This window comes from Heliangelus exortis, chromosome 5, assembly GCF_036169615.1.
Source record: "Heliangelus exortis chromosome 5, bHelExo1.hap1, whole genome shotgun sequence".
NCBI lineage: Eukaryota > Metazoa > Chordata > Aves > Apodiformes > Trochilidae > Heliangelus > Heliangelus exortis.
This window is the reverse complement of record NC_092426.1, coordinates 15,412,850-15,426,397: the sequence shown is the minus strand read 5'-3', so window position 1 is coordinate 15,426,397 and position 13,548 is coordinate 15,412,850. Positions and strand designations below refer to the sequence as shown.

At 41.0% G+C, this 13,548-nt stretch overlaps 1 protein-coding gene across 8 annotated transcripts in view; it reads left to right on the top strand.

Annotated features, from left to right (window-relative positions):
* Positions 1–1,251: 1,251 nt before the first annotated feature.
* The window catches only part of UNC79 (unc-79 homolog, NALCN channel complex subunit), a 100,136-nt gene continuing 87,839 nt past the window's right edge, over positions 1,252–13,548 (top strand). For 7 of the 8 annotated variants that reach the window (XM_071745726.1, XM_071745722.1, XM_071745720.1 and 4 more), the window contains exons 1-3: positions 1,252–1,392; positions 6,660–6,780; positions 12,384–12,688. In XM_071745726.1, the coding sequence (XP_071601827.1) occupies positions 1,371–1,392; positions 6,660–6,780; positions 12,384–12,688 (448 nt within the window). In that variant the 5' untranslated portion in view covers positions 1,252–1,370. The remainder of the gene's footprint in view (positions 1,393–6,659; positions 6,781–12,383; positions 12,689–13,548) is intronic. The other variant, XM_071745725.1, reaches the window with a different exon arrangement.

Genomic DNA, 13,548 nt, shown 5'->3' with positions numbered 1-13,548 from the left:
GTTAAATGCCAGTGAACAGCACCTGCGCCTGCGCTTTCACCACAGTTCTGGCACAGACTGTGCGTCTTCCCCAAATGAGGGCAGCAATAAGTTGGATGCACTGCATTGCATGATAAATAATAAAATGTACTTACTTTCCTCCACCTCCACAGTGCAGTTCTCTTCGGCTGCCGCCGGCCTACTCATGTAACACAGCACAGCCTTTTGAGGAAAGTATGTTGCAACTGGCTTTTTATCTGTAAACATCAACGCTCCCATGCCCTGGCTAATGAAGTACTGCTGCTTCCACATAGCTTTCTCAGAAAAGCCAGGATCTGAAAACTGATGGAAAGTTTCAGAGACACTCATAGCCAGCTGTCCATTTCTGAGACCTGGTAAGGCCAAGACAGGACACTGGGGAAACTCACAGGACACACACTGGTGAAATAATTTATTTTGGAGCAAATAGTGTTTTAAATTATATAGGTATTACTGTGGTCCCACTACTACAGGTCTTTCGTATCCCACATTTTTCGTGAACTGGCAGTGCCTGGGGCAGTAGCCATAGCTGGGACAGAGAGGGGACATTAGGGCTGAGCTCAGCCCTCATCTCTTCGGGGAAGGGCAGAGGACGGCGGGACCACCCCCGAGACGCCAGGCACTCACTGGAAACAAGTGGGGATGCTCGGCAGAGGCACCCATCAGGAGCCAAGGGGGTCGACGAGAGGGAGAAGCAGTGCGAGGAACAACATTACTGTTTCAAGAATAAAAGGGAGAGTACAAATACAGTCCCAAGAACAACCCTGGACCGACATCCTTGGCCTAGCTTATCGCTTCCCTTCTTGCAGCCCCCCGCAGTGGCAGGGCTGCGGGCCGGGTGTGCGCCCCTCGGCAGCCCCAAACACACTCGAAATCCAGGGGGCCCAGACGGGGCCCAGGGAGGGGCTTGTCAATATCTGCCGACCCGGCAGCTCCCAGTGCTGCGCCAAGATCCGTGCTCCGGAGGGTGCTTCAGGGCTGCTCCGGGGCGGCCGTGCAGGCGGACCTGTCCCAGACCCAGACCCAGACCCAGACCCAGACCCAGACCCAGACCCAGACCCAGACCCAGACCCAGACCCAGACCCAGACCCAGACCCAGACCCAGACCCAGACCCAGCCCTTGCGCGGCCACCGTTGCGAGTCTGCCCCCTCTCCGCAGCCTCCCCCACCCCCGCAGCCAGTTGCGCTTTGCCTTTAAGAGTCCGTCCCCGCCCCGCTCCGCCCGCCCGCCGCTCCCGACCCGCAGCCCTGCGGCAGCGGCACCGGTGCTGAGCCGAAGCGGTCGCCGCCGCCTTCACCGTGGCCGGGGGCAGGCGCTCCCCGGCGGCTGAGGGGCAGAGCGGGGCGGCAGCATGTCCACCAAGGCGGAGCAGTGTGAGTGGTGGGACCGGGCGGTGCGGGCTGGGGCCAGTCCGAGGGGAGCGGGGGGCGGCCGGCGGCACCTTCCCGCCGATGCCGCTGCCTTGCCGACGGCTGTCGGTCACCTCGGCGGGGTAGCGCCGCCCGGTCTCCTCCCGCGTTATGTGGCGACCGCATAGCAGCTGGTGGCAGGGGAGGGGGAGCTGCCTTCGTTCTGGCTCTTTCTGTCTCAGCTGCTGCTGAGTGCTTGGTGGCGGCGGCCCGCGCAGCATCTCTCCTCCCGCCCCGTGCCTGGCTGGCGGGGTGGCCCTTCCTTCAGCCGGTGTGTTTTGCAAAAGGCAGCGCCTGGGAATTAGGGATCGGGATGAGTTAAGGCTGATACCTTGGCCCTACGGTGGGAAGGGTCCAGCCTGACTCGTCTTTTAGTCCTGTGCCGTGTCCCAGAGGTTGTACCCACCTGAGATTGGAGATACGACTATAGAGACCGGAGGTGACCCATGGGTTGCCATCTAGCTGTGAGACAGGGTGAGAAGGGAGGTGTGCTGTCATTGTTGCCCGTGCTGTTCACCCTCTGGGTGAAAACAGACCGGATATTGCTGCCTTGCCTCCACGCTGCCTGCCACAGCCCGCAGTCTCCCAGCAGGACATCCCAGGTGCTGACATCCCCCTGCCCAAGGGGCACCACGGATGTTCTAACCACCATGTTGGCTACATCTTTTCGGAGCAAGATCCCATGACAGAGTGTCTGGGACATTACCATTTGGGCCTTGCTAGTGTTATCTGTCCACTGTTGTTACTGCTGATAACAATTGGTGTGCCTGCAAGAGCCCTGGTGGAAGGCTTACAGAAAAATACCACGGGGGTTGATGTTGCCCATATCAAAGCTGTTTTCTCCTGATACAGTGTTATGGGTGTGAGCCAGGCAGTCTGTGACCAGTAGTTTGGATTGATGTTTGTCATGATGACATGATATGATCTGACACTTCATATGCTGAGACTTGCTGTCTCCTTCCTCCAGGTCACTGGGAAAAATCCTTGTATTTATATATGCCTGTTCTGAACTGATTTAAGGAAAAGAACACCTGCATGTTTTTCCCTTAGGCTTTATTGCTTATTTACAATGATGGATGATGTTGCTATTAAATTATTGTGTGGATGCTAATTTATTGCTGTAGGGATGTGCTTCTGCCCTCATAAAGAGACACGATGTTCTGACTGTGCAGCAACCCTGAAGTGTGCAATGTTCAGATCTGTACAGCTCTTGTTCTTTCTGCCTTCCCCACCCCCCCACTTGAGTTCTGTTTCTTCTTTCTTGTGATACTTATACATTAGTTATGCTCCTTTCACACTGATATGTAGTAGAATTTCTGCTGCCTTTTATCCCAGCACTGCCTTTGGCATTTTCTTTTCTATACTACCTTCTCTGTTCCTCCATTCCTAATGCTTTTGGTCTGCTCTGTTAGAGCTTCTCTTCCTATTTTCTCCTTAACTGTTTTTAATTTTCATCCCTTTGTAATGTTCAAGACACTTTGTCTTGCCCTTGCCAGGTCCCTATTGCTGTCTATTTTAAGATTTGCTTGGGCCCCAGATTTCAGATCTTTCCACCTCCTGATGTTTTTTTTCGTGATGCTCCAGGTAGAGTATTCTATTGATGAACATATCTTGTGCATTCTAACCTCCTGAATGTATTTTGTTTACCAAGGCTGCTTCCCTGACTAGTTTTTACTGCATTACCAAATGTCTTTGTCTCTACTTCAAGATTGCCTAACCTGCAATTTTTGACAAATGATGATGGACTACAGCAAGGATTATATTGATGTGCATACATCGCTATCAGGCAAACCTTCAAAATCCAGCTGTTGTTGCAGTTGCTTCTGCCCTCATTGACTGACAGGCAAGAACCAGAATGTATTGACAAGGAGTCACAAATCATAATGAATCTCAGTTTATCAAGATCATCAGCAACAAATGAGGAAACAGACTGATCAGAACAGAAGAGCAAAAAGGCACTGGTCTAAACAGGAATCTCTGGTTACACTACAGCTCTTTGGCAGGTTGTATAAAAAAACAGGTAAAATGGTGGAAAACTGGGAAACTGTCTCAAGGAGCCTTCTTTTTTTTGGGACCACATGCATCTCCTCTATCATATCAGAAGTATTGACAGTGGCTTTTGTCATTTGACTTATTAAAGCATGCCTGAGGTGTTCAATTGCATTCAAAGAAAATGAGTTCTTTTTCACTTTAAATAGCAGTAACTGGTCTTTAGTTGTGGTAAGTAGTGTCCTGGGAATGGCTGATGCCCAATCTGTTCTCTAGGATAGTGGAGCAACTGAGGCCATCTTTAAAGACTGCTAATGGTTTCACTCTTGATTCAGTCAATTCTTACAGGGGGGCTAGGTAGTTAAGTTAGATCTGTGTAGATTCTAGAGAGATAACCAGCAAAGCACTGGTGGAGTAACTTTTTGAGGTTTTTTTTGGTTTTTGTTTTTTTTTAAATTTGCTTTATGTGATCACCTTATGACAAAGGATGAGTAATTCCAGAGTGACATAAATTTTTTAAGTGTATCGGTGAGTGCTCAGAAACTTGGATCATTCATACACTTCTGTATCTTGAAAGGTGACAAAGTTTTGCTCTGGGGCTTTCCTTCAGAAGGTTCTTAGTGTTCTAGGAAGCTATGCTGAAATTGTCAGTGTTTTGGGAAACTGAATTGAGAGGTGAAATTAAAACCTGTAGCCTAGAGCTACTGTTAATATTTAGGCCTTATAAATAAGTTTTCTGTTTTTGTTGTTTTCCTGATAGAATCGTGTGACTATACTGATCAATGAAAATAAGTAATTTCCTTCTTTACTTGAACAAAAATGATAGTAGATATCTTATACCCATTACTGAAAGTAAGTAATTGTAGAGAGGCAGACAGTTCTTGGAAATACATCTAGATTTGAATTCTGATATCATCATTGGATTTTTGTTAAGCCAATTCACTTATGTATATCTGACAGCCAGCTATGGCAGCTACAGTAAACTGTGAATCTTGCTGTGAATTGTTCTTTGTTGGGTACTGTGAAATTTGGTCTCTTTTCTTTGCAAATAGGCTTTTTTTTTTCTTTTTTTTTTTTTTTTTTTTTTTTTTTCTCTCTCCTCCTGGTAAGAGAAAGTAGCATCACAAAGCATATTTATGAAGTACTAGTCTAGGTTAGTTTTTATAGGAGTCTTCTGTAATCTGGAGTGCAATGCATTACAACCAAATATTACTATCCCAGTGGTTTTGGGGGTGTGTAGGAAGCTAGTTCTGTCTGGTCTTGTAGGGACAGGAATAACCTCCTGAAAAGCACAGTTCATGTGCCACAAACCTGTGTGGTGGCCTGAAGGCTCTGATCTTGCTCCTATCTACACTGAGGCAATCTGAATCCACATGGCAAGACTTCTGTTTTCAGTTGTTTAGGGAGGGATTGATTATTATTATCCTTTAACACGACCTTAAAATAAATTTGTGAAATAAACCACTTAAAAGTGAGGAAATAGAATTGAAGTACCTATTCATCCTTAATATTTTGCTTTTGCAAATGCATTATGATAGTGTCCCTAATTGCATTTTTGCTTGCTGTTTTCCCTTAGACCCCTGCCCTGTTCATTGCCATGGTGGGTTTTCTCCCTGTGATGAAGCAGCATAATATTGCAAGGGAGACTTTTGTCTGTGAAAGCTTCACTTGCTGCAGAAATTGGGAGGATGCAGTCAGTATAGCAGGAAATGGAGAAAGGATGAGCATGATTAGGGCAGTTAAGTGCCAAAGACTGGGTTTCTTGTGCAATTCAAGCAAATTATGTTCTTCATTTAATGATTATTTGAGTGTCCCTCATTGTATGGATAACTGACCAAATTATCAAACTGCATTTGTGATTTGTGAGTGTGACTGGGTGCTCACAGATGCTTTTTTATTTGTTTACTGACATGAAAGTCTTGTACACACTGCTATCTATGCTGGCAACATGGTTCTCAGTACCTCAAGGTGAGCCTTCAACAGTGGTTGCAGACAGTTTGCTCTGGGCATCTCTCCTTCAGTCTTTTTCTGTAGCGTAGATAAAATGTCACCCCTTCTCATTCAACTTGTCAGTGATACAGGAAAAAATCAGGATGTTCATGAACTGTTCAGATGCAGCAGCAGCCAGAGGCATAGGGATGTCTCTCAGGATGTTAGTGTCCCTCTGTTCAGTGGAGGACTTTATGGTATTCATCTAATAAATGCCATTCGACGGTGAGAATAAAAAAAAAAGTGTTGACTAATTGCTCATTTAGGAAGCACAATTTATCTTCTATACTCAAGGAGCCCCATAGGGGAATGAGGTATATCATCTTGGTGTAGTGAAAGACTGTCATAATCCATAGGCTCAAGAGCTGAAGTCATTCAGAAGCATCTCCCCTTTTAACTGCCTGTTACACACTCCCGGTGCTCTTTTAGCATGATTAAGAGTTCTCAGCCAGCTCTGCTTTCAGTGAGGCTGGGTCTGAATGCTGTGAACAACTGGTGAGCAGTCTGGTTGGAAGCACAGTTGAATTGGTGCAGCCTTCTGCTGCAGCCAACGCACTTGCAGATTTGGTTAGTTTGAACAGAATAAAAAACAGCTGAGGTGTGCTCAGGGGTCTCTGCATGAGACTGTCTTGTGCCATACAGGCAATTTAAGGCATTGCAGCTATGTTGGATAATTGCTTTTTTCCAATACTGAATCAGGATCTCTTTTAGAAGATAAACCCAAAGTTATTTCTAGATGAGTTTTGGTGTAGAGCTCCTTGTGCACATTGAAATGTCTTTACCTGTTTTCATATAGTAAATGTATGGCCTAAAGTAAATCGCATAAGCTTTCCCTGTCTTAGGTTGTATCTCTCCTTTGGCTATAGAATTGTTTATCCTTCTAACATGAACCTCCTTTGATCCAATGACTCATTCATTATAAATTAATCTTGAGATCCTTGAAGACATAGAAGTGCAGGTTGTTTATTTTTTCTTTTTGCTTTTCTTTTCTTTTTTTTTTTCTTTTTTTCTTTTTAAATTTGCTAGCACTAAGCTTGTGTAATACAGATGCAGCCATTCATTTTCATGCCTCCCCCTTGGCACTCTTGCACTGGAGTGCTCAATTTATTCACTCAAAATAGAAGGAACGTTTTTATAGTTTAGCTGTTAAAAATTAAAAAAAAAAAAATCAGAAATGCTAGGAGATGTAATTCTGCCAGTCTGCAGAAAAACTAAATAGAAGTTTTTGTGTCTGTATTTTGTCTTTTATGTAGTTGCTTCCAAAATTCGTTACCTGCAAGAATACCACAACCGGGTTCTCCACAACATTTACCCCGTGCCCTCTGGAACTGACATTGCAAATACTCTGAAATACTTTTCTCAGACATTACTGAGGTAAGTTTTAACTAATGCTCTTGAAGAAAAAAGAGCTAAAGAATAATATGGGGTATTGATTGACTTTGAATTGGTTGCAATATTTGATGGGTCAATGGTCAGTCAAAAAGAGTCAGAGCATAATTTAAGAAAGGAGTGCTATGAATTAATCTCTTCAGTGGCTGTTGCCCAATTTGCCCAGTTGAGCTGCTTATTGAGTGGCTGATTCTAAAATAAACTTGGTTGATTACACATTTGCTTGGCCCTAAGACTTAGCTGAATGCACAAACGTGCTGAACTTGTGAAGAAAGGAGTCTGTGACCTGCAGAATTTTACCTGTGTTTACTCATGACCTCCTTGACAGTCCTGGTGCCTCAGGATCCTACAGCAATGAGCCAGGCAAGCAGAATTAGGTTCTTATTGTGCCATAGTTCAGCTGGATGCCAGGTTTGGTTTCTGGTTCAGTCCCTTATAACAATATGAGCAGACACAGGGTTTGTGTACAGATCTGGATTTACATGGAATCAGCAGAGCAGGATAGTGCTGACCTGGGATTTTGATTAAGTTCAATATTTAGTAATGTATAGTATTAAATACTATGATTTTAGAAAAGTTTAATAGGAAATGCTGCCTCTCTTTTTGATAATAATTATTTTTAAAATGGCTGAAGAGCAAAGAATCACCAGTGAAGAAGTGATTTTGTCTGCCTAGGTTTTGGCTGGCACTAGTTTTCACATCCAGGAAAATGCAGTTAAAGCTGTATATTTATGCTTAGCTTCCTGATTTATACCTGGAAAGGTATAAATATACCTTCCTGTCAGAACAAGTTTGCAAATACAGCTTTTTGCCTTGTTTATTGAGCAAACATTAACAAAACACAATTAACCTGTATATTTGTATCCATAACCCTGTGATGTATGAAATGAAGAGAGGAGTTTAAGCTTGAAGAATGACAGTAGCTCATTCCAACATATGTTTAAATGGCATGGGATGTATCAAAATTCTTGACCTTGTTTATAAAATATTATCAATGGAACACCTGGTCACTGCAAACTTACAAACCTTCTGTTTGAAAATTTTGAGAGAGTTGTTTAACCACTGTGAAATTTGTTCCCTCATCACTTAAGAGTGTTGAACTTAAGCAACCAGTAGGGCTTTTTTTTTTTTTTAAAAAAAATCAATAAATTTTATCTCTTAATGCCAAATGGGAGAAAAATGTTCAAAGAGTCACTGAAGATAGCTGTGAAATGTTCCCACATCAGGCTGTTTTGTTGGATTATTTGCACAACACACACATTTAACTCACATTAAGTAAGGTAAAGTATGGCAAAACAGCCTCCACTTAAATGTTGTGGGCCTTTAAGCTGTTAAAGCAAGAAAGGTGGACTTGATTTTGAACATTTTCTCTCTTACCTGTAACTATGAAGTGTTGTAATAAGATCCATTTCTTTTGGGATAAAGTCCTTTGGGACAATATGGCTTTAGAATCTGCTGCTTAAAGTTTTTTTTTACAGCACTCTTATCTTCATCTATCTAAGCAGTACAGCTGACATGTCCCGTGTCACAAGTTCTTCACACTCTATGAGCAGTGGTGTTTCTGGGCTTACAGAAAAAGCTTTATACTTGCCATCTACGAAAGCAGATAAGAAATCAGGGCAGCAATTAAAAAATTGGGCAAATTGGTTTCTTTGCTTCATGCTCAGAATGGGACTGAACCAAAATCCTCTTGTGAATAATGCTGAACCTGACCTGTTATACAGGTCTGCACAAATGGCTTTGTCCTTCATAATCTGTGATTTCATCAGCCTCAGAAGTAAAAGGGCACCAGAAATTGAAGCCAGAACTTGGACATAAATTTAAGTGGACTGAGTTCTGATTTGCAGCAAGGTCAAATCCACATTCTAAATCTCTGTAACTGGGGAATTTGAACAGTGGGTCAAAGCCTGAGTGCTATGGTTAAACCAGCATACATTTACACACTTGCTGTTACTGAGAAGGAAGCTGGATAAAAAAGCAAAACAAAACACTGTATTTAGTGTGGCAGATGGAAAGAAGGAAACTCCCTCCCACTGTGTGCAGATCTCTGCAAGATTTACCCTTAAAACTAATCAGATTGGTTAAGAACTTTTCTGAAGAGCATGTTCAGAAATTTCTTTGAATAATTTGCATGCTAAGTCTTCTTTCTGCCACCTGCACTGAAACTCCATTGTGCAAGGTTTAATATCAATGATAGAAATACATGGTGGAGAATAATCTTTCTACCTTGAGACAGAGCATATCCAATGAATTTGGGCTGCTAAGACAATACAGATCAAACAGCAGCAAAAATACCCAATGATATCTGGGGATTTGGATCTGGTCTTCGGAAGAGTTTTCTTGTGACCATTTATTGTCATAGAATAACTTCAAAAATATTTCCCTATTTGATCTGTATCTTTGCAGCAGAACTTGTTAGGATAAAAATTTCTTGATGAAGGAATAATGGAGTAGTGATTACTCAGAGAAGCTGCGTATGATGATTGAATTTTACACATGGAGCTTTTACAGTTTATTGTCCTTTTTACCTGTCCATTTTATGGACAGGGTGACTGTGTTCTTTACAGTGGGATGTGCCCACTGTTTCAGATCACATTCATATTTGGTGTCCTTCTGCTGTCTATAGTTGGATAGCAAAAGATTAATTTGCTCCTTTGCTCTGTACATTGCCTCAATAAATCACAAGCTCAATGGTGGGGGGAATAGATATGGAATGGCTGAAAAAATTAAATTCTTTATTTCTATGAACAAACATCACATAAAATCACCATAAGCAATGCATAGTACATTGATTCTTTTAGTTCTTCCTTAATTTTCTCTTTGGGCAAAAGCATTTCTTTACATTACAGCATGAATTTGTTTCATGCCCTGCTCATTTTCAGTATTTTCTCCCTCATTTGAGGAATGATCTAAGACATAATAAAAATTTTTCAGAACAGCTAATTCTTTCACATTTTCTTGGAGAAAATTATTCATATGGATTTCTAAGTAAAATATTTTACCTAAGGAAGAGTTATAGATGCCCAGTGGCTAATTAAGGGTCAAGCTTGTTTTGATACCTTGGTGAGGTGCAGTTCCCCTGTAGGCATTTCAGGAAACTTTTCCTGGAAGGCAGTAACATTTGAATAGATTGGCAGTGAAGATGTACAAATCTTTAAACAAGACCTAGTAGCTTTGTTACTTGTCACAGGGCAAGTTCAGTATGATCTGCAGACAGTCCAAGATCTCAGTACCTAGTTTGAACAGAAACAGAAGCAAACTGTAGTCATTGTGTCTTGCTCTTAGGGGATTTCCTAGATTTTCAGTTTCGATTCTTGTGTTTATTGCTTTGACACGAGTCAAGCAAAAACATGAGTCAAGCAAAAACACTCTGAAAGTTTTCTTTTTCTAAATTGGGCATGATTGCAGCTGGAATTTAGATACAGCCTCATTGCTGTTCCTGAAGTGAACAGAATTCCCTGATCAAGATACAAGATACTTTGGCCTCTAATCCATAGATGTGCTATTGCTCTGTGCTGAAAGGAAGGGAAACCTGTAGCATAAGCTCTTGATTACTGCCTCGCACTTGGCGAGGCAAGGATTAATCAATACAATGCTATCCTTTCTGGGAATAAGTGTGCTTGAAATTGTGTTGGGAAGTGAAGGGATGAGCATAAGCCACTGGTGGACAGGGAAGGAATATAATTTAGTACATTCATATCTCTAAACATGAGCTGCATAGTATGGCAAATGAACAAATCAAACAAATTAAAAGGAATCAGCACTCTGATAATTTGCTTTAAAAGTCATATTAAATCTTAGGTGATTTCCTGGTACAATTTTGTAAACACTGTTATGGTACCATGGTTCTTACACTGGACATTGGGTAACAGAAACCAAAATAATCTGTCAAATATGTAAGGCACGATAAAAAAAGCAAAAACCAAAAGTGTGTAGATTCTTAAAATAGACTATGTCTTCATCTCTGACTTCAAGTGTGATGTGATATTAGCCACTTGGCACAGAATTGTACTTGTAAAAGTATTTTATGTATATCTGGCAAATGAATGGGCCCTTCTGTTATAAGCACCTTAGCAAGAGCTTAACTTACTTGTGTACATTGTTCATTTGGCTGCTGAGGTAAGATGTCTGTGCTAAGGTGATTATACAGCAGGGATTTCTGTACTCCTGAAGAGGACAGAGGTTTCTAGAACTGCTCCCTCTTGACATAACTCTGGTCTTCATTAGTCAGTGGAAATTTTAATGCCGCTTCTCTTTTATAACTTTCAACACGGACTTTGGGAAAAGAGTTAAACTAATAGCAACTGCTCTTGGAAATCACAAATACTGAGAGCTGCAAAATGTGCTTTAAAAAAAAAAGGGGCATTTTATGTCATTTAATATATTTAAAAGGTGTATTGTATTTCATAGGCACATACAAAGATTATGAACTACCCTTATAGTTGCCTGATAACTAAAATATAGCGCTGCTTAAGTGACAATTTATTTCTATTAAAAATAGTGGGTTTTTTTGCTTGTTTTGTTTTTTTTAAATTAAATTAACATGTTTACAAAATTCTTAAAACAACATACCAAGCTGGTTGACGTATAGCCTCTATATTGATTCCCACTAAATCCTTTTTATTTTTTGAAATTATGTCTCCTTTAGTTTATAGTGAGTTTTGTTGAATAATAACGTAAGTAACAGCAGGAATGTATGGTAAAATACTGTCTGATCTGCAGTTACATAATTGGTCTTGCTTGCTTAGCCCTTAGATTTTTGAAGGTAACTATTTACCCAAGGAGTGTTTGTATTCATAAAGTAAAATGTTTCCTCCCTAAACATGGGCAAAATTAAAAGCACACATAAACAACCATTATCATTAGCTCACAAACATATGCTAAAGACCATCTACTATATATTATTTTATAACTTTTCCAAATGTAGTTTAGTTAACATTTTAGAAATACTATATTATTTCTAAATCCATGTGCCTGTTTAAACTTCATTATCTCAAATGATACTGACTGAGTGATCATGAAACAGTATCATAATATACATACAGACATTATTTTAATGCAATAAACATGTGATTTTTAAGACTATCTTAACAAACACACATGTTTATTCTTTGCTAAAACATGTTTCTGCAAGTGCCACACCTATATTTTGCATGTTTTCAGTCAGTTTGTTCAAAAGATTATGGGGGGGGGGGGGGAATAAATCTTTTAAAATCTCAGAGTAAAATACCAGCCTATTTTGACACAGCTATTTTTCCATAGCAAACACTTGTAATTCTCAGAATTTTTTCTTAACTGTGAAACATGGGTAGGGCACTGAAACATGCATTTTTATATTTTTGCTCCTTATGAACCAGATAACACATGAGATGCAATGAAATTTTTCTAATGTCAATTTTGAATTCTCTTATCTTGAAGCGTGAAAGTGAATAGTTGCTAGATTGGTTAGACACACTAGCTTTGGTAGCAATTGCATCTTATGTGGGATGTATCTGGTGTTTTATTATTTGTTTTATAGTGTCATTTCAATGTAATGTGCTGTTCTTTGTGTCTTTGTTGTCTCTTTTTTTTCTTTGTCCCCCCAACAGCATTTTGTCCCGCACAGGGAAGAAGGAGAATCAAGATGCCTCCAATTTGACAGTGCCCATGACCATGTGTCTTTTTCCTGTGCCATTCCCACTCACCCCATCTCTAAGACCACAGGTCAGTTCCATCAACCCTACTGTTACTCGCTCCCTCCTTTACAGCGTCCTGCGAGATGCTCCATCTGAACGTGGCCAGCAAAGTCGTGATGCTCAGTTATCAGACTACCCATCTTTGGACTATCAAGGACTTTACGTGACACTGGTGACACTGCTGGATCTAGTTCCCTTGCTACAACATGGTCAACATGGTAAGCAGGCCCTTGAACCCTTCCAGTACACTTAACTTCAAGTGCTGTGAATCCATGAATGATACGTAAATGCAGTTGAAGAGATGGGCCTAAACTGACCTGGATCTGGAATTCAAATCTCCTGAGATGTGTTTTTAACCAAGTGTTTGGTTGGACTTTCTTAAATAAAAGATGTTTCTTTGCTAACTCTGGATTTGGGTTTGAATTCTGAGGTTGTCTGATTTTTAGTGGCATGCTGGTGGTATGTAACTAAAATATGATGATATGTAACAAAAATAATACAGATAGGCCTAAAAAATCTGGATATGGGATTTGAATCTGCTGGGTTATCTTCCGACCAGTCTTTTTGGCATGGCTCTCCTAATAAGACACAAATTGGCTGCAGATGAATACCTGGCTTATAATGAGTGTGAAGATCGAGTCTACCTCCAAATAGAACATAGTATAAGTTTAGTTGAAATAAAACTGTGGTAATGGTGTTTTGAGGTGGTTCTAAAATATTTCTGGCTAAAAATATAGCAATATCTCTTTGACTTACAGAACATCCATCTTCTCTTGTTTTGAATTAGTTAATCACAAGATTTTTTTTAACAACTGTGTTGTATTTATATAATTTTCTCTCAAATTCTGTATATGTCTGGCTTGTTAGTCTGTGGTTTTCCATACTGGGATTAATTTTCACCATGGTACCAGGGTGTATCACAGAGTTCAGTATAGGATGCTTGTTGACAGTCTGATGCACAGATGAAGGTCCTTAGCAGGAAGGTTGTTTGTGTTAAATCCATGAATGGATCCCTTTTGAGATGGCAGCAGTGTGTTTTGAATCAAAGACTACTGTGCTAGGAAATTATATGATCTAG